Below are 21,330 nucleotides of genomic sequence, written 5' to 3' on the forward strand. Positions count from 1 at the left end.
GGATGCATTCACACTTCACAGGGGGCATTCTTCCCTTAGATGTCCCTGCTGTCCACAGGAGTAGCGGGTCACTGGGCTGGCTTTGGAGGCATCTTTCTTTGTCAGAGGTAGATTTGGTTCTGGGGTGGTGCAAGATCCTCCACCTTAGGAATCTGTTTCAGCCAACTGGGGTATATGACGCACATTCAGGTGAGGCCCCACCCTAACCACACCTCATTGTGCTCTTGGGCCTCTCCATGACGAGCAGGTGGCCCTGCCTTCCTGGGCCTAACAGTGGCCTCTTGTGAGCTGCAGTAAGAGGCTTAGTGTCTGTGTCCCATGCCTCCCTTTGGTCAGTCCGATGGGCCGTTCAGAACATATAAGAATATAAGAACGACCATATAGGGTCAGACCAATGGTCCATCTGGCCCAGTATCCTGTCTTCTGACAGTGGCCAATGCCAGGGGCTTCTGTATGAACAGAGCAGGTATATACATAGAGCTAAAGAAAGTGGAAAGATGATGGCCAGAAGTCTGAGAGAGCCGTGATGCTGGCTCCAGGCCAAGGCTCTCATCCTAATGCTGCAGCTAAAGCTGAGTTCCCATGATGGCCCCAGTAGTACAAATGATGGGCGGGGGGAAGAGGGAAATGAGTGACCCGAAGGGATGGAACTGGCGATGGGGTCTTGCTTGGGCTGATGGGGAAAAAGGCAGAGAAGTTTATTATCTCTAATCTGACTAATAATGACCTGCCATCTCCTGTTTTCAGGTACAGAAGAAGGATGTCTTGCATTTACAGGTCTCAGTATAAGCAGTGCTTTGACTGGCACAGACTTGAAAGTGAAACTAATGCTCTACACAAGACAAAACCAGAACTGTGCTGAAACACTCAGATCAACTGGTTCCAGGTATCTGAACGTGACCAAGAAAACTATCCTCATTGTGCATGGGTACAGACCCACAGGTTCTCCCCCCATCTGGATACAAAAAGCAGTACATCTCTTGCTCTCTGTGGAAGACATCAACATAATCATTGTAGATTGGAATCGCGGGGCTACGACTCTGCTCTATCACAGGGCTTCTAGCAACACTAAGAAAGTTGCTGAATTCTTGAAGACATTTATAGACAAAATGTTGGTAAGTTACATGTTTATAATAATTGTGACGGTGTTAATGGAGTAAAAGAAGTATTTACAGCAGAATCTTAGGGAAAGCAAATTGTTCTTTAAAGAGATACATTAATTACTGTAAACTCAAATATATGTAGTGCCAAAATCTTTACTTTGGCTTTGCATGTTAACATTTTACAGCTTCATTCAGTTTAAACTTTTTTTTAAAAGCCTCTAATCTGAGGCACATACATTTCAAGTGCCCTGGAAATCAGATTTGCAGGTGCACATTTGAACACACAAACTAGGCAGCTGGATGTCTAACAAGAAGCTGGCATGTACCAGTTGGAGTTTGGAGCACCTCCACACTGTTCCCTAAACTCGAATTCCCAAAAGTTAGGTGCCTAAAGTTGGACAATTAAAAGTAAAGATTTGGTTGCAGCCACTTCAAAAATGTGTCCCTGAGACTATACTTGAGTTCAATTCACATACAGGGATTAATGGTTTTAAATGTGAAGCTACCAACTTGAATGGCAGAGGAAATATGAATAAGATGATTGTAAGGACCATATAACACTGAATTACATGCGCTTTACATGCGAATTACATGTGGTCTCTCCACGTAAAGAGGAGTGCTGAATGTTCTGTGCAGATCGGGATGAGAAGGTGTTCCACTAAGCTACACTCCCCCTGCAAATAGAAGATAGCCTCATCTTGGTAACTATGACACTGGTGACTCATTCAAACTTATGCACACCCAACAGGCTCCCTGTCCTCTCATTACCCACATAATGATTATCACCTTCTGAACTTGGAGCAATCTTTTTCTGATGAAATATCAGGGTCCCAACAGATAAAGTGAAAAAAAGTGAATGAAAATATTATGTTACTTTATTTAAGGTGTTAAATGTTATTTTACATTCTTATTTTGACCAAATATTATAAGATTGTTTCAGTCTTATTGATTTCACTTGGCTAACTGGTGACTGGGAACACTGGTGTGATTGAAGAACATGTGTCAAAAGTGTACAGGGCAGGACGTTTTTATGGTGGACCAGACTAACGTGAGCACCTGTGACATATTGCACAGATTAGTTAACAGCTGCAGAAGGCCATGGGCTGCAGCAACTTGCATTAGGATCTTTGAATTAGCAAATACATTTCTGAAACCACATGCTGGCAATTGGGGTTTATTATTAATTATTGGTATTGCCATAGCAGCCACACGCACTAGACACTATTCCAGGCATAATCGCTGTCCCAGGGAAACACAGTCATGGCCCGGAAATGTTTAGCTATCAGATTCACATCACCAAAGGGTGTTGAGCATGAAAGGGGGCTCGTTTCAGTGGAATTTGCATTGGGTATTATGTCTCAAAAGACACCTCCATTTGTGTTGGGACAAGAGAAGTACTGGGAGGTAAAATTACGATGGGCTATTTACATTATCCCTGGAACCAGCTGGATAGCCTTTTCCTCCTCTTGATCTTTCTTATGTGCTTAACATTTCTGTAACCTATCATCATGGACATTTTTAAATTGCAGGCCGATGGAGCATTGCTTGACTCTGTTTATATGATAGGAATTAGTCTTGGAGCGCATATCTCTGGGTTTGTGGGACAGATGTATAATGGCAAACTTGGGAGAATAACAGGTAAGCCCCTTTCTCAATCCCTGCTCCTGTTTTGGGCATATCACTTCAGCTCTCTGCCTCAGTTTACCCAAACACTGAATAATACTTTCTGTAGTGAGCTCCCAGGAGTGCTGTGTAGGTCAGTTAGTTAGTGAGTGAGTGCCAGTCCTGTGTTCTGAATGCATGGAGCACTACATCACTGTTAGGCCTTATGCAACAATGTCAGGCACAAGAACCCTACACGGAGATGCAGAGTAATTTCTGCTAACTAGCCCTCATGGTGAGCCCTGTCCAGGGCCGGCTCCAGGCACCAGCTAAGGAAGCAGGTGCTTGGGGTGGCCAATACAAAGGGGCGGCACTCCATCCACTATTGGGGCGGCATGTCTGGGTCTTTGGCGGTAATTCGGCGGCGGGTCCCTCAGTCCCTCTCTTCCTCTTTGAGTTGCCGCCAAAGTGCCACCGAAGAGGAAGAAAGGGAGTGAAGGGCCCGCTGCTGAACTGCCGCCAAAGAATGGAGTGGCATGATAGAGCTGCCGCTGAAGTGCTGCCGATTGGCCTTTTTTTTTTTTTTCCCCACCCCTTGGGACGGCAGAAAACCTGGAGCCGGCCCTGGCCCTGTCAGCCACATGCCAGGAACATAAGCTGCCTTGGGGCCTCTCTGAGGAAGAAGGAACTCCGAGTAGGGACAGCGAGGTCTTTAGGAGGAGCCCTAGGAACCTATGCTAAGGAAGAGGCTCAGACTGAGGCTAATATTTTGTACTTCACTAGGAGGGAAGGAAAACTCTGTAACAGTGTGCATGTTCTCAGATGCTAACCCAGTGTGTTAAGTATGTTGTATCCAGGGTGGGGTGGGGGAGACCATCCATTCACAGGGATATAGAGAATCATTTAAATAGCACCACATTACAATCATGCCGTAATAATCATTTTGCATTTCAGGTCTTGATCCAGCAGGCCCCTTATTTAATGGGAAACCCCCTGAGGAAAGGTTAGATCCTACAGATGCCCAGTTTGTTGATGTCATTCATTCTGATATTGATGGTAATATTTCATTTCTTCCTTCTCTGTGTTTCATTAGATGGAAATCCAGGAACTAACTTGGATTGCAGGAGTGAGAAGGCTACTGTGAGGCAATGCATAGGCTCCTCTCTCATTGGCTGGAGCTCTGTGCCTGTACGGGGCAGTGATCTAACTCAGATCACAGGGTTACGCCCAGGCTGGGGGGCGGTCCCATTCTGCATAGCTCAGAAAATGGGTCACTATTCACCCCACAGCTATTTCTGCTGCGTTACTGGTTTAACAGGACATATCTCAACAGCCAAACCCAGAGGACTGTGACTGGTGCCACATGGGCACAGCCCATAACAAAGGGTGGCGCTGAGCTGCACAGCCCCCAAGGGTACACTGGAAGTTGCCAGGTCTGCACAAGGTACATGTGTGCTTCTATAGACCTCCATGGGATACAGCTTGCTTTGCTGGCCAGGGGAGAGGCATTATGGCCCCTGGAGAGGGAGGGCAGAGTGGTCCGTGTGTTTCACTAAGTGCAAGGATTTCATCTGTAAGCTGGCAAAGCGAGAGCACCCTCGTGTGCAGTAGCACCTCGGAGTCAGCTCTTCCAGGTGGGTCACAGGTCACTAAGGAAATGGAGCTAGGAATTAAAATAGCAAAAGCCAATCACACCAACCAGGGCCGGCTCTGGCTTTTTTGCCGCCCAAGGCAAAAAAGCCCCCCGCCCCAGCATGGTAGGGGAGGGCGCCGAGCCCGGCCGGAGTGCCAGGGGGCGGGCGGCGAGCCCGCTGCTGCTCCGCTGGCGGCCGGAGCCCCGGGAGGAGGGCGGAGAGCCCGGCCGGGGCTCCGCTCTCCCCGGCGGCCACAGCGCCGGGGGGAGGGCGGAGTGCCCACTGCGGCTCCGCTCTCCCCGGCGGCCAGAGCGCCGGGAGGAGGGCGGAGAGCCGGCCGGGGCTCCACTCTCTCCAGTGGCCAGAGCGCCGGGGCGAGGGCAGCGAGCCCACTGTGGCTCCACTCTCCCTGGCGGCCGGAGCCGGAGCACCACGCCGCGCCGCCCCGCCCCCTCCAGGTGCCACCCCAAGCACAAGCTTGGTGGGCTGGTGCCTGGAGCCGGCCCTGGACACCAACTTGAAAAGCCTAACCTTTTCATTCCCTTCAACATAGTGTTAATAACACTGGACTCTGAACCTTTCTTCCCACACTGTCGCCAATCAACCCATCCCCATTTGGTAATTTCCCCCCCTCAGTTCCTCCTCACCCATACATTTGACTTCTGTGACCTAGACCAGTGCTTCTCAAAGCCGGTCCGCCGCTTGTTCAGGGAAAGCCCCTGGTGGTCCGGGCTGGTTTGTTTACCTTCTGCGTCCGCAGGTTCGGCCGATTGTGGCTCCCACTGGCCACGGTTCGCCGTCTCAGGCCAATGGGGGCTGCGGGAAGTGGCGCAGGCTGAGGGATGTGCTGGCCGCCCTTGGCCTGGAGTGTCGAACCGCGGCGAGTGGGATCAGCAATCGGCCAAACCTGTGGATGCAGCACGTAAATAAACCGGCCTGGACTGCCAGGGGTTTTCCCTGAACAAGCACTTTGTTTGTTCGGCTTTGAGAAGCACTGACCTGGACTACTGCATCACTCTCCTCCACGGCACTCAAGACCCATCTGCCAGATTCCAGCAGCATACGCTAATGGCTATGTCTCACCTTTACAAAGCAGCATCACCCTGTTCTCGCACAGCTCCACTAACTCATACTCATTTCAGGATCCTGTTCAGAATCCACCCTCCTTGCATGAGATCAAGCCCTGGCCCATATCTGTGCATGGAGGGGACCACAGAGATTTAACTTCCCTTTTTCCCTCCCACAGTTTCTCTGCAGAAGGTGATGGGCCCAGATACGCATCATGCACATGTCACACACATTGTCTGATTGTGGGTATTTAATGTCATTATCTAGAATATGGCAACCGGGTCATTGTCTTTTAGTTCAATGATGCATAAATAGATTAAGGAAACTAAATCTCTTGCACAGCTGAGGCTGCCAATGCTAAAGGAATCCATGTTGTTATTTGTTCCTAATTCTTCTGAAATTCCTTTTCCCGGCACTTTAAGACTCTTTCTAAAAATGATATTTTCTTTGATTAGGACTAGGCTACAGAGAAGCTTTAGGACACATAGACTTCTATGCCAATGGAGGAACCGACCAGCCTGGCTGTCCACAAACAATATTTTCTGGTAATGAAATACACTTTGCATTGGGAAAACTAGGACAAAATATTTTCAACAAATCACCTAAAGAAGTGTGGGGGAAACACTCACTGACAGTAAAAAAACAACAACAAAAAAACAACCCAACTTTTTGAAAAACAACCCAAAAAGTCAGAACCCCAGCTGTTGTATATTGGGGGCTGCTACACTGAAGTCCAAGGAGCCACGCTGATTTGTACCAGAGGCGGATCTGACCCGTAACCTTTTGCTGTTTTATCCTGGATTTTCTGCTCTCTTCCAAGTGAGCAAATGGGATCAAATTTTGCTGTGGAGCAAATTCACCTAGTTCCACAAATTTGCATGCATAAATTCAGTGAGCAAGTTTACCACCAGAATGTATAGAAACATTTAGAAGATGTGAGATTTTTTATTAAAAAAAAAAAAAAAGCAAATTCACTCAAATCCAGTGTGAAAGCACAAGTGTTAGCAGCAATGAGTCCCCAGAACCAGTGCAGAGAACAGTGTAACTGTGTAATGGAGAAGACAACACTGAAGCAATAATGCATGTCTTGGCAATGAGAGACAGCATGGCACTCAGGAGACCTGTGTTCTGTTCCTTCCACTGAGCTAGTATGTGACCATGAGCAAGTCACTTCCCCTTTGTGTGCCTCTGGTTCCCTTCCCGTCCTTTGTCTAGTCTCTTCTATTGTATAAGCTCTTCAGAGAGGTACTGGCTCTTGCTGTGTGTTTGGTCAGGCACTAAAAAAATCTAAACCCGTGTATTTTAAACAAAAATTTAAATTCTACAGAAAACACTGAAATTTGCAGCAAACCCCTACATTTGAGATCAATAGCAATGTTTTTGCAGTGTAAATTTCTACTTGCCCTGGTTAGGCATTGAGATCACGTCCACATAACCACATGTCTAAACTGAGACACAGCAATTTGACGCTTTAGCACCTGGCAGTGAGGACATCTAGAATCACCCATTGAGAGGAAAAAATGCAGCATATGTGCTGGGGGAAGATGCCAAGCCCTGAACTATTATACATTGGGCAACAACCTTACTAAGGAGCCATGGTCCATGGAAACATGCAGTGAGTTTTTCAAAGGACTTTTCATGGTGGGATGAAGTTTGTTTTGCTTCAGAGGTGCAGATCTCTTATGCTGCTTAGTGTAGCCATCACTGCCCTTTTCTGTAATGCTCTATGGCATTTTTCAAGGGTAGCACACACAGGAATTTAGCTTTGCCCTGGCTCTTCTCACACATCATCAGTCCCTCTGCTGCTGTTTGTAGGTCTTTTACAGAACTTCCTTACAGTTCCTCTGAGGTCACTAGCATGCCAAATTGGAGAGGTGGGCATTTTGCGGCAGGTTTTAGTACGTTGCTGTGTATTTCAGCACAGTCCATGGAACCAGTTGCTTCTATAAGAGCTTTTACCAAGAATGGCAAGAGCTTATGCAAAAGGAATGCACCACCTAAGTGACAACCCCAGCTAAGAACCAGGTGGCTAATTCATGAGGTGGAGTAGAATCCATAGTTGTGCATACCAGCAGTGGCTCTGCAGTGCTAACCGTAGGCTAGTCTTCTTGTAGGCTGTAGACAGGTATGACTTGAAGGTACACATGGAGCAGACAGTATGGTGAGTATGAAAGTGCCATTTTACAGTTTTTTTAAACATACCCATACTCTGGGCCTGGTCTCATGAAAGTCCATTGCAGTTAGATTACTTGAACTGCTTAGATTCTAAGCCCTTGTTCATTGGTAGGAACAGGTATGTCCCAGCTGACAGCCCAGAACCAGTGGGAGACAATCAGTGTCTCTGGCCTAGAACCAGTGGGGAACAATCAGTGTCTCTGGGCCAGAAGCAGTGAGGGATAATCTGTGTCCAGCCCAGAAGCAGTATGGAGCACTCAGTGTATCCTTCCATCTGGTTTATAGTGCGAGTTGCACAAGCTGTGCTGGCTCAGAGTTTCTTGCTTTACAGCACATCAAGATGCTGGACAGGATTTAACGTGACCCTGTGAACATCTCTTGTGTTACGATACTGTCACAGCAACAGGGTGTATTCTGTTTTGCTGTTGCACTAACATTTTGCATGTTGTACATGGATTTCTAATGAAATATCCCTTCTCTTTGTGTCAACAAGGATCACAGTATTTTAAATGTGACCATCAGAGGTCTGTTTTCCTGTTCCTGTCATCCTTGAAAGAGAGGTGCAACATCACTGCATACCCCTGTGATACATACAGAGATTACAGGAACAGCAAATGTGCCAGCTGTGAGGCTTTCCAGCCCATGCCATGCCCCGTCCTGGGTAAGGATGATGCAGTGTCCAATGTGGATAAAAGAGTTGTGTTTTGGAGATGGTTTTTAACAATCCAAGGGACTCATACTGCTGCCTGTCACACCGTACCCTATGTTACTCCATGTAACCTATAACAAACATTCTGGTACATGTTGCCAAAGGACTCATGGGACAGCTGTTTGCAAAATCCCTGAACACGTACAGCTTTTGCTTCCTTCTGGGGGTGGGTGGGTGAGATGACACCATTTCACACCTGGAAAGGCAGGTATAAATCCTAGCTTACGTTACAAGTGAAAATGGATTTGGTGGCTTCATTTAGTCTTTGTACATTCACATCACAGTTACTGCACAGATCAGCACTCACAGGCGACTGAACAGCCAAATCAAGAACTTGTCGACTTTTCTGGGGGGCAGAGCAGAATTCACATGCCTTTGGGGAGCTGTATGGGGGATAAGCACATGCTCCTGCTAAGTACTTCCAAGAGGTATTCAGCATCTTAAACCCTTACTGACTTCAACAGGAGCTGCTGAATGCTCTGCACTTTTGAAAATCAGATCACTTGTTCTACTTGTCCAAATATAGATTTAGGAGTGTAACTTTAGGCTCCCACATTTGGAAACCTTGGCTCTAGAAAATCTACTGGGCTCCCAGAAATAAACTTCCAAAGTAAGGGAGATTATTGTTCTACTGAGCAACACTTGGGTTGACAAGAAACAAAAAAGGATGTCTCTTAAAATATGGGATGGACAGAAAACAGCCATATTTAGGCCTAATTCCTGTGAGCACTAACACATGGGCTTAGCTTACTCACATGAGTATACAGAATATTAGGGATATTGCCTATGCTGTGTTTTATCAGTAACTAATTGCAATATTCACCTTGTGGCTGAAAAGCAATTTAGTATAAATCAAGCACTAACTTGATTTTTTTTCAGTCATTTGGTCTTGTACAGTCACCTAATGCTGAATTTTCACACTGTGGTCTACAGGTTATTATGCTGATAAGTGGAAAAGCTATTTAACGCTAAAGAATCCTCCAGTGACTAAAGTGTTTTTTGATACATCGGACGAAGAACCATTCTGCCGTGAGTGATTAACATTCCTTCAACTTTGCATTGAAGACTCTGTCAGCAACAGCACTGACATCCAATTCAGAACAGTCAGTTAGCTGTCACTGTGTCTCACTGCATATTAGAAGCACGCCTTGTAGCTGATGGATAAAACACATTTCCATTTGCAATAATACCTCTCTGCTCCAAAATGGCAGATACACTTGGCACAGTGACAAAACAATCTTTCCCTATCAGCTAAGTAGAGACACACAGGAACAGACCAGTTTCCCTTTTAGAACTAGTAAATTTGGTGATATGTGAATAAAGCCTAGGAAAAAACAGTAACTGTCTTGGGGTCCAATGTTGCTACCATTGAAGTCAATGGCCTACCTCCCAGTGAGTTTAACTGGGTGTGAGATTGAACTGTTGACCCTTAAAGGTGACCTGCAAAGAAAAAACAATAGGTATTTATCAGCTTTATGATGGATGATGAAGCAACGACAGGTGTCTGGGTTTTCTGTTTTTTTTAACTTTATCTGCTTAGGTTTTTTTCCCCATGAGAAATTCAGGTTCTGTGTAGGCTGGAAGGCTCCATGGTGACTGAAGAGTAGGGAAATGGTGGCATCACAAGAATCAAGGAAGTAGAAGTGGAGCAAACTGGAGAAAGGACGAGGTTTTTAATCAAACCGTTTCAAACTCTGTTTGCTTTAACACTTGTGTAACTCAGTTGTTGATTGCCACTGTGGCTAACAGGGGATTCAGCACTCCCAGCTTTTCAGAGTGCTAGAATTCACAATAAACATCGGGGAGATCTCCAGCAAAGCCAGGGAGACCAGACTGGACATGCCTGGTATTTCTAAGATAAATCCCTTTCAGGGCTTCTTAATCCATCATACACAAATACAAATGAGCACAAGCCCAACTTTCCAAAACTCCTTTGCAGGTCACCATTGAGGCTCTCCGTAAAACGCAGTTCTGCTCTGACAGTACAATGACATGGTGGTGACCCATGTTTATTGGCAAGTCAAATTATGTAAGTGTGAAGCATGTGGGGAGAGGACAGAAGGAGCTTCCACCCAGAGCTGGCACAATCCAAACAAAGGCCAAGTGCAATTGGTGTTCCCTCCCCTGCTCCTGCCCCAAACCATGGGAAGGGAGTGGGCTGCAGATGAGCAGGCTCCATCCCATAAGGATAGGCACTCTCCCTCACTCTGCCAAGGCGCAGAGGCAGGGTGCATTCCCCTGGGGCAGTGCAGCTCTTAAAGGGTCAATATAACCCTCAGTGACTTCTGGAGCAAATATGCCCAGTGTAAGAATACCAAGATGTTTTGTCCAGCTGCCAGTCCTGCCAGGGATTGGAGAGTCTTTCATTCTCCTGCCTCATCACCGGGAAAGGCTCTGCTAGCCAGACTCTGAGCTCAGCTAAATCTGCACCATTCTCATTGTCTTCAGAGTTGCTCTGGTGTGACTGGGGGCAGGAGGTGGTTCTGCAGCCTCTGCTTAGATAACAGATGTGATCTGTGAGCTGGAAGAGAATCATGCTCACTGTCTTAGAGCTGGGGGGCTCTTAGTTTTAATGGGTGTAAAAAGCAGCAAAAATCTATTTTAGCCCCTAAAGTAAGCCAGTCGGACAGCAAACATGGACAAGGGCAAGTCTGCAGAGTGAAAAGGTGCCTTTTTATGGAGACACATTTCAGAGTAGAATCACACTTTAAACAGATAAAAAAAAAAGCAAGTTTGTTTCCATAAAGAACAAGGAAAAAACACCTGGCAACCTCAAAAACAAGAGAGAGAAAGTGTGGTGTACACAGGAAGGAATTGGGGAAAAAACACCATGTAGAGGTACAAAGTGGACTGACCTGGGCAGGACGAAGCACACGCACAGGGATGGACAGAAGGGATAGCGGGAGGAGAGAGACTGGAGTAGGCAGGGGCAAGGATAAATTAGTTGAGAAGAAGTTGGCACAAAGGAGAGAGGCTTCACTGGGTAGGATTGATAGGACTGAGGAAAGGGTGTTCTGGGAAACAGAGTAAGAGTGAGTGGCTAAGAAGAAATCCAGGAGCAGAGAGAAAAGGACTGAGCAGAAGGGTGAAAAACCTGGAAATGGTTGGAAAGAAAAGGAAGGGAATAATCTAAGCAGGAAGGTGAAAGATCTGTCATCATCCTCATGGCAAATCCCAAAAGGATGTAGCTTCCTTGCAGACTGAGCATCAACTGAATCACTCTCTGACTAGGTCCTTAACAACAATAGACAACAATAGACAAAGACTGAACATCCAGCTGATCTTATTGCGCCACTGAAAATTTTGGTGACCACATGATCCCAGGCATGTAACAGCATTCATTGGTAAACATGCTTCATAATTCCTTGGTCTTCCATCCTAATAATATGTCCATACCAAGAAAGCCATAAACCAAAATAGCGCTGATAGAGGCATTTGCTGGGTCGGCATTTGCTGGGTTCAGCTATGAATATCCTCACTGCTGATCTGTTCCTGCCATTTAATATGGGCAGCTGATGAAGATGACAATAAATGAAAATGTTACCACCATTTGTCAGCCTTCCTCGGTGCCTATGTTTCACTGCCATACAATAGAGTTGGTATAACCATGGTTCTATAGATCTGCAGCTTCCTAGCAAGATTGATGTCCCAATGTCTTCACTGAGGCTGTTGAATGGCCCAAAACATGGCTCTCTGGCACAGTCTGTGATGCTTCCCAAGTATTTGACAGTGACCACCTGCTTGAAGTCCCGTCCAAACAGGTTAACATTGAGCTGGGTGTAATCTGGAGCTGAACGCTGCTTGATGGTAGTGGTCAGGGAGTTGGTTTAATCCAGATTAATAGCCAGACCAATACTTGTTGCTTCTTGCCCAACCAGATCAGCCATCAGCTTCAGCGATTCACCACACTGAGCCAGCAATGCCATTGGCATATTCGAGATCTTGAAGCAGAATGGTGTTCAGCACAACACCAAAAGGCACATCTTCAAGTTTATCCATCAATCAGTACCAATACTGAACAACAATAGTGACAGGATGCAGCTTTGTTGAACTCCCATGGAGAAAGGAAACCGTACCATGTATCTGCCATGGACTTGAACGCAGCTTTCCATTCCATTATAGAACTCTTCTTTCAATGACACTATCTTCCCAGGGACGCTGAGTCATGTCATCAGGTCCTAGAAACTTATCTGATGCACTGAATAAAGGGCCTGACAGAAGTCTATAAAAACTTCTGCACACAGCTTATTAAATTCAGCCATTTTCTCCAAAAGCTGCCTCAAGGTAAAGAGCTGGTTGACAGTGGAATGACCAGGTCTAGAGCAACACTGAGTATCCTGGCCTTTGCCACAAAATGCATTATTGATTCAAGACATTAACATGGAATTGAAGACTCCCTCTGGGGGACAGCATAATACCTCTGTAGTTGCTACATTCTGCCTTATTACCCTTTTTGAGCAGAGGCAGAATAACCACCTTCTTCAAATCATCAGGGATGATATTAGCGTGCCAGAGGATCTGGAGGAGTCTATGCAGTATGGTACAACAATATTCTGACCTGTCTTCAACAACTCAGGGGTGATGTTACAAACCCCTGGTGCCTTCCCAGACTACAGCTTTTGGACAATAGACAGTCAACCTGTGGGACTTGTTGCCAGGGTTTGCTATGAAGGCCAAAACTGTAACGGGATTCAAAAAAGAATGAGATAAGTTCATTGAGGACAGGTCCATGAATTCCTGTTAGCCAAGATGGTCAGGGATGCAATCCCATGCTCTGGTGTCCCTAAGCCTCTAATTGCCATAAGATGGGAGTGTACGACAGGGGATGGATCACTTGATGATTGCCTGTTCTGGTCATTCCCTCTGACACATTTGGCATTGGCCACTGTCGGAAGACATGATACTGGGCTAGATAGACCATTGGTCTGACCCAGTACGGATGTTCTTATGATTGTGATTGAAGAAAGGTGCTTAACTGGATCTTCCTGCCCCTCTTCAAATGGAAGAGGGACTGCAGACAGCAGACAACTGAGAAATATATTAAAATTATCTCCCCATCGATGCAACAGATCTTGCATAGTGGCTAATGCTGCCATCTTGATTCTTTACTGGCCAAGCCGGTGCCATCTTCCCCCACAAACACTGCAAAGGTGAATAGAGGGTGTGGAGATCGTGCCTGATGGCAGCCTGTTCTACACTGGCTGCCTGAGTTGATCACCAGGATTCCTTATTGTTCTTACACAGTGAATTGCTGATGTTCCAAAGCTGAACCCATTCAGCTTTTGCTTTTGCTCTTGACAAACATCTTTAAAGACTCAAATTGTAGTCTGCTTTTTTCTTAGCTGCGACTGAAGTGAGCAGGGCCGGTGCAACCTATTAGGCGACCTAGGCGGTTGCCTAGGGCACTAGCCAGTAGCGTAGCTAGTGGGGTTCAGGGGAAGCGGCCGCTTCCCCTGACCACATTCCCCAAAAGTGGCGCCTGTGGAATGTGGCCATGGGCTGGCTCCCGGCACTCCAGCGGAACAGGGCCACGGGCTGGCTCCCGCCGCTCTGGCGGAACGGGGCCACGGGCTGGCTCCTGGCGCTCCGGACGGCCGGCGGAACGGGGCTGCGGGCTGGCTCCTGGCGCTCCGGCCGGCCAGCGGAACAGGGCCGCGGGCTGGCTCCCGGCGCTCTGGCTGGCCGGCGGAATGGGGGCCTTGGGAGGGCCACCTGCAGCAAGTAAGGGGGGGGGGCGGCACGCAGGGGAACTCCCCGCCCCAGCTTACCTCTGCTCCGCCTCCTCCCCTGAGCACACGCCCCGCTCTGCTTCTCTCCCTCCCAGGCTTGCGGTGCCAAACAGCTGATTGGCGCCGCAAGCCTGGGAGGCGAGAGAAGTGGAGCAGCGATGGCGTGCTTGGGGAGGAGGCGGAGCAGAGGTGAGCTGGGGTGGGGAGCTGCTGCACGGCTCCCCGGGCAGGAGGGGGAGCTGCCATGGGGGAGGTTTTTTTTTTTTTTGGGGGTGGGGAGCTGCCGCAAGGGGGGGCGCCTCAGGGCAGAGGGGGGTGTGGGGAGCTGCCGCAGAGGGGGGGACCTCAGGGCGGGGGGGGGGTAAGCTGCTGCGGAGGGGGGGTGCCTCACGGCGGGGGAGGGGGCTGGGAGCTGCCGCAGGGCTCGGGGAGGGGGGAAGGCGCAAGGTGGAAGTTTCGCCTAGGGTGCAAAACATCCTTGCACCAGCCCTGGAAGTTAGCATGTCCTCACTGATCCTTGGATGACATCTGAAGGGATGAGCCCCAGCACTGAGCTGGCAGCAGTCTGCACTAACGACTTGAAACAATACCATTCCTGATCAGGTGACAGGAAGTGAGACTTAAATCTCTAATGCTTCAATGGCCTTATGCAGTTCAGAATGGATGACAGAACATAAGAACAGCCATACTGGATCAGATCAAAGGTCCATCTAGCCCAGTATCCTGTCTTCCGACAGTGGCCAATGCCAAATGTGTCAGAGGGAATGAACAGAACAGGTAATCATCAAGTGATCCATCCCCTGTCGCCCATTCCCAGCTTCTGGCAAACAGAGGCTAGGGACACCATCCCAGCCTATCCTGGTTAATAGCCACTAATGGACCTATCCTCCATGAATTTATCTAGTTCTTTTTTGATAGATTGGTTGTAATAAGAGGTTTTGATTGAATTGACTAATTTTGGCCCATTAACTGGCTGATGTCAAAGTCGGAGGTGCACTTTTGCCAGCTGAAGCTGATGACCCAGTGTCAAGTTCGATGCCTCTGCAAACTCCTACATCCATGACTGCCAATGGTTGTTAACGAAGTCACGATCAATAAGAGTCCTAGAGAAACCATATGGGCTGTACCATGTCTGCTTGTAAATCTTCTGGTGATGGAAAAGTGAGTCAGCGATCATGTCACTGGCAGCTGCAAATTCCAGCCATTGCTGCTCATTCCTGTTGTTATTTATTATTTGGATTTCTATAGCACTTAGGATCCCCAATCATGGACAAGGACATCATTGTGCTTGGTCCTGTACAAATACTGAATACCCAACTTCCCAAGTGAATTTGCACAGGAGTCATTATCCTCTTCTACCAGGACATTAAAGGTGCCCAGAATCATCTCTTCTTGGGGTTTCATTTAGGACTATCTGCAGTTGCTTGTAAAAAATATCTGCAGCCATATCATTGGTGTTGGTGGAACCATACACTATGTTGATGGGAAGATGCCTACAGTGCGTATGGAATCACATGCTGATAAATCGCTCAATTAATCTCCCACCAATCCTGCAATGCCTGTCAGGCACTAGGTAAAAGTACAACAGCCACACTTTGCTGGCGCAACCCATCAAGTTCTCAGCTTTCTTTTCACAGCTTCCTGGCACGGGCACTTCACATAAAGCACAGATCTCAATTCAGGCTTTTTAACTCCGGGACGAGGAGGAGGATGTTAGCTGTTTCAAACAATGTTCAGATGTTCCATGCTCCAGTTTTACATTTGCCATCAACACACAGAATGCCAAGATGGCCCTTTTGCAAGGTTTCATTGGTCATTTTTGTCTCCACAGCAGAGAAACTCTTGGCCATTTTGGCTTCAAGGACAATTGACCAGGTTGTCACAGGTGATTGAATTCAGTATACATACTCATGCGCTATGAATGTACCCACCCCAGAAGGTGGTGAAAAATCCTGAAGTGAATCAAAAAGAAAAGGGAGAAAAAAAGATATGAGAGCAGACAACAGAACGGTGGAAGATTTCATAAATTCCAATCCTGGAAGGGACCATTATGATCATTTAGTCTGACCTCCTATATAGCACAAGCCATAGATAGAACTGCCTCAGAATGATTCCTAGAGCAAAGTGTAGAGCAGTTAGAGACAGTATGCTTGGCTGGGCAGTGCAACAGCAGAGGAGATGGGCTAAAAGGAAGGAAGTAGCTAGCTGAGAGAATCCAAGTAGACAAGGTGGGCATTTCAAGAGCAGTACAGGAAGTGCCGGAGAACTGAGGAAATCTACATCATGCAGAGGGGAAAGAAACCTGTGATGTTGTGCAGCCTATATGGTTTTATAAAAACATGATAATAAGTGAATATAATGTAACTGGGATAGTTTTGGAAAAATATGGTAATAAGTGAATGTAACGTAACTGGGATATGCTTCATGCAAAAGGTCTCTTGTAAGGTATCATTACAAAGCTTATAATCTACTGAGTGTGATCATCCGATTTGTATAAATGTACCACTCTTGTATCTGAAACTAGAAATATGAAATATAACTCTGAGGGCCTATTGTAATTATGTAAAGTGTGGGCCATTAATGATGGTTTGGAATCTTGATGACTCCCATTAACAAGGACCATTGTCTGCAGATGGCTGTGTTTACCTGTTAGTCTCCCTGTATATGTGTGTGCTGGCAAGTGGGCAATGAAGTCTTGCAGTGACATGTGAGCATGTCACCTGAACTGGAATCCATCTTTAACCTGGTGCTTTTCCAGTGGGGGGGGTGGGTGGAAACCCAGAGGGACAAAGGGTTCCCGCTTTATGCAAAAGATATATAAAGGGGTGGAAGAGAACAGAGGGAGGGAAGAGCCATCATGAAGAATCCCCTAGCTATCACCTAAGCTGGAACAAGAGCTGTACCAGGGGAAAGAATTGTGCCCAGGCCTGGAAGGTGTCCAGTCTGAGAAAAACTTACTGAAGCATCTCTGAGGGTGAGATTATCTGTATTTAGTTTGATTAGACATAGATTTGCATATTTTATTTTATTTTGCTTGCTGACTTACTTTGTTCTCTCTGTTACTACTTGGAACCACTTAAATCCTACTGTCTGTATTTAATAAAATCACTTCTTATTTAGTAATTTACTCAGAGTATGTATTAATACCTGGGGGAGCAAACAACTGTGCATATCTCTCTATCAGTGTTATAGAGGGCGAACAATTTATGAGTTTCCTCTGCATAAGCTTTATGCAGGGTAAAACAGATTTATCTGGGTTTAAACCCCATTGGGAGTTGGGCATCTGAGTGCTAAAGACAAGCACACTTCTGGGAGCTGTTTTCAGGTAAACTTGCAGCTCTGGGACAAGTGATTCAGACCCTGGGTCTGTGTTGGAGCAGACGGGAGTGTCTGGCTCAGCAAGACAGGGTGCTGGAGTCCTGAGCTGGCAAGAAAAACAGGAGCAGAGGTAGTCTTTGCACATCAGGTGGCAGCTCCCAAGGGGGTTTCTGTGATCCAACCCGTCACAAATCCCATATGAAAAGAACCACGTGGAAGGGTGAAGTGAGAGCCTCCTAGGAGAGAGTAAAGGGAGTAGAGTAACAACAGAAAGGAAAAGGTACACTGCAAGGAAATGCCCAGTGAGAAATGGAGAAGAGTGAGCATGTCAAGGGGCAAAGAAAGGAAGCAAATGAGAAGGGGCTAGGAGATGACAAGCAGGAGGGAGACTGAAAATTGAGAGTGAAAAGAAGCAACACAAGCAAGACACAAAGGTCAGATAAATGAGAGGAAAATGTGCTCCATCTGCAGCTCAGCTTCCAGCCCAAAGCACTCTGTCAGAAAAGGAAAGAAGTTGAATCTAACTGTGCTCTCTCTCTGCCTTGCAGTTTATCATTACTTGGTGGATATTATTACCTGGAACAAAAATATTAGAAGAGGCTCCCTCATAATTAAACTAACAGATCAAGCTGGGAACACAGCAGAATCCAAAATCAATCAGTAAGTCCTACTGGGTTCAAGATCCAAAACTCTCGGCTAGTAAGTTAGGCCAATCAAGCCCTGGTGCTGGCAGGAGGCAAGCACACAGGAGTTGGGGATTGCTTGCACCTCAAGGGATAAATCCCGTGTAAGCAGGTTTAAATTAATCTATGTGACTCCAGTGGAACTGTGCCAGTTTACACCAGTTGAGCATCTGGCCTGGAGAATATAATCTCCAGAAAAATTGCATTATTCTCAAGGGTGAAATGGTGATTTATGTGATTATGCAAATTTGTGAGACTAATCTAATCTTACTACAGCCAGACATTTTCTGCATGACTAGTTTTTCAGTGACTCTTCAATGACTTGTCATGGCATTTCTAGCTGCATAGTCCTTCAGCTCTGAGTCATATGCTGCTTATGCTGGATTTACTTGCATATCTAAAACTCTCTACTGTTTCATGGTATGTACTCCATGCATTTCTAAGCATTTAATAGCCCGCCACTCAGCATGTATGAAGGAACAAAGACAGATATTCAGGTGAAATTGTAAATATCTTTCACATAAACACAAGGTTTCATCTTGCTGACCTTCTCATAGCTTCTAAATATGCTAATAAAGTGCATCAAATTGAACGCTAGACTCTGGAAATATTGCACATTTCCAATTACATCTCCATGTTTACATTTGTAATGGAATTAGCCCCCATAATCCACTAGTGGTGGAATAACAAAGCAGCATCTACATTTTAAAAAAACTTTTGATTAGGGCAAAGTTAGTTAAAATACTGCATTGTACATTACTTACTCAGGATCCGTATCTTTAAATATCCATCCATATATACAGAGACCTTCATGAAGTACAGTCACATGTGCATGTTTATTACTGTTGCACTGAAAGGTCCAAGCAGATTCCTGTGATGTCTCAGTATAAAATGGATCATGTTGCCCAAAATCATTGGGTCACATCCATCCCTTATGAAGCTCTGTTGACTTTAATGCTATGCCATGATACACTGTATTACTCTCCATTGGCTTGTGTCAACTCTGCACTATACTATGGAGGCATGTGCTGCAATTGCCTAGAAACAGCTACAAGACACCAAATTAAGGTACTTTAACATGCCGAGCTCAGAATGTTCTGATTTGCAGATCTAAGTCAGAAATATAACATACTTTTAACATAGAATTTTGTATTTAGCATATGTTATACAGTATACATGGCTGCCTAAATGAACATATAAGTCCATATAGAAAGCAGTGTTTGAACCATGATTGGATTTAATCTATGACTTTCAGTTCAGGTGGAAGGCAGAGTCAGAGCTCAGATTCTATTTTGGGGTCAGATTCAAAAACACCAAAATCTTGTGAGCTGTTCTAACTAGATTTCAGTCTATGGTGTCAGAAATCAAGTGATTTCCCAAGATATCCATCTTCTTGAATGATAAAAATCACATCCTTCTCATGAGATTTTTGCCCACCTCTGAATGAGACCAGGAAAGTAGGTGCCTTGGAGGTTTGGTGGGGACAGGGTACCAAAACCATAAGAACAGGTTTGGATCTGGGAATCTGAATTCATAGCCCACTCTCAGAAAAATCAGCAGGAATTCAAGAGCCTGGCACTTCACAATGGTGGTTATGGAGAATATTACACGGAATCTAGTCAAAATGTGATTTGCTTTTTAGTGAGTATATTCTAAATTGTCTGCTTTCTGTTTAGTGAAGTTGCAACTTTTCAACAATACAACCAAGCTACTTTGATAGCTGGATTTGACCAGGATTTTGAAAAAATTGCAAGAATTTCCTTGGCATTTTCCACAGGGTCTGTAATAGGCCCAAAGCACAAACTCCGGATTCTTCAAATGAGGTTAAGGTCCATTACAAATCCAGAAAGGTAAGTGGATGATTACTAACGATCTCCATACTTCCAAATTAGATGGTTTTAAATGTTTCATGTGGATTACTGGCCTGATTGAGGCCAGAAGAATTACATTTAGACCACATAGTCTAATTACCGTACATATATTTTGGGATCAAATTTTGCCCTCAAATCCATGCATACAATTCCCATTGTAGTTACTGAGAACTTTTTATCTATGCTTGAAGACAGAATTTGGTTTATTGCCTCTAAAAAGTGTAATTTGGGATCTCAATGTGCAATTTTTACTCAGGCAAAATTCACATTGATTAAAAGGAGATTTAAATAAGGGCCTTGGAAAGCAGTACAGGCCCTTTATGCAGTTACAAGGATGTTGCCTAAGGCTCAATACTATACTGAAAATAAATTTGATGCAAGTAAATACAAACGTTCAGCATATAGAGGCTGAGCAGTTTTCTTGTCTTTGGGACAGTCTGTGTGAAATTTCTTAAGCAACAGGCCATGGATCATCTACTTGTGTTAAAAACAAGGTTTATTAACAATAGAGAGAAAATGGCAGTAAAATAAAAGGAATGAACTGCAAATTTAGATTTCTCATAAATTCTGCTAGATCAGGCACTTTGGGCTTAGCTACAGAATAAAAAAAAGGAAGATTTATTCTGTTTCTAGTAAGCCAGGTCTCTTCTTTCCAACCCTCTCTTGCCAGAGACAGCCTGCGACATCTCTTCATTTCTGTTTCTCAGATCTCCTCACTCTCTGCTTTTCAAGTCCCAGGTCCATATCCAGTCCTTTGATATATCTGGTTTTCATGAGCCTCTCACCTCAGCTGTCACCTAGGAGATAGCCACTTTCTCTTTAGAGAAGACTTTCCCAGAGGATGAAGTCAATGCAGACAGGGGTCAGTCTGCTGTATCACTTTCTTTTATCATTAAGGGAGGCAAGAGACTTTTCCAGTGCCGAATGTCTCAAAAAATCTGGTTTAAACATTCCTGTGATCTACAGCATAGGAGGAAGCTACCCCACCTCACCTACCAGCCTCTCTTTTCCTCCTAAGCATACTACAGACAACTCATTCTATACAAATCCCTAAAGTGCTATAAGAGGACATGTGAATGAAGAAAAGAGGGTAGCTTGTTTTTATATCAATGGCTTCTTTTGTTTGTTTGTTCTCTTTATGCAGACCACAGCTGTGTAGATATGACCTTGTACTGTTGGAAAACACTGAAATAATCTTCAAACCTATTCCATGTCAAAACATGCAAACTTGAGCCAAGGAAGACTCAGCTGTATGCCAAGTTATACTGACAACAGCACACATATTATGGGGAAATGGCAGGGGGGGAAAAGGACTCATTTTCAAGTGTCTTCACATCTTGTCTTCTATGGATGTCAAACTACAGTGCAATTCCTCATGCTCCCCAGGTGTCCTGCTGCCCATGTAGAGACTCTCAAATGCATTTATGGTGGTGTAGTA

General features: G+C 45.6%; 1 protein-coding gene across 1 annotated transcript; it reads left to right on the forward strand.

Annotated features, from left to right (window-relative positions):
- Positions 1 to 174: 174 nt before the first annotated feature.
- LIPH (lipase H) lies at positions 175 to 21,253 on the forward strand. The gene is given in 10 exon segments (XM_034781872.1): positions 175 to 189; positions 693 to 1,115; positions 2,633 to 2,741; positions 3,660 to 3,761; positions 5,863 to 5,952; positions 8,076 to 8,243; positions 9,225 to 9,320; positions 17,887 to 17,998; positions 19,698 to 19,871; positions 21,037 to 21,253. Coding segments are annotated over 10 exon segments (1,377 nt in total). The 3' UTR covers positions 21,125 to 21,253.
- Positions 21,254 to 21,330: the final 77 nt, after the last annotated feature.

This window comes from Trachemys scripta, chromosome 9 (assembly GCF_013100865.1).
Source record: "Trachemys scripta elegans isolate TJP31775 chromosome 9, CAS_Tse_1.0, whole genome shotgun sequence".
Taxonomy (NCBI): Eukaryota; Metazoa; Chordata; order Testudines; family Emydidae; genus Trachemys; species Trachemys scripta.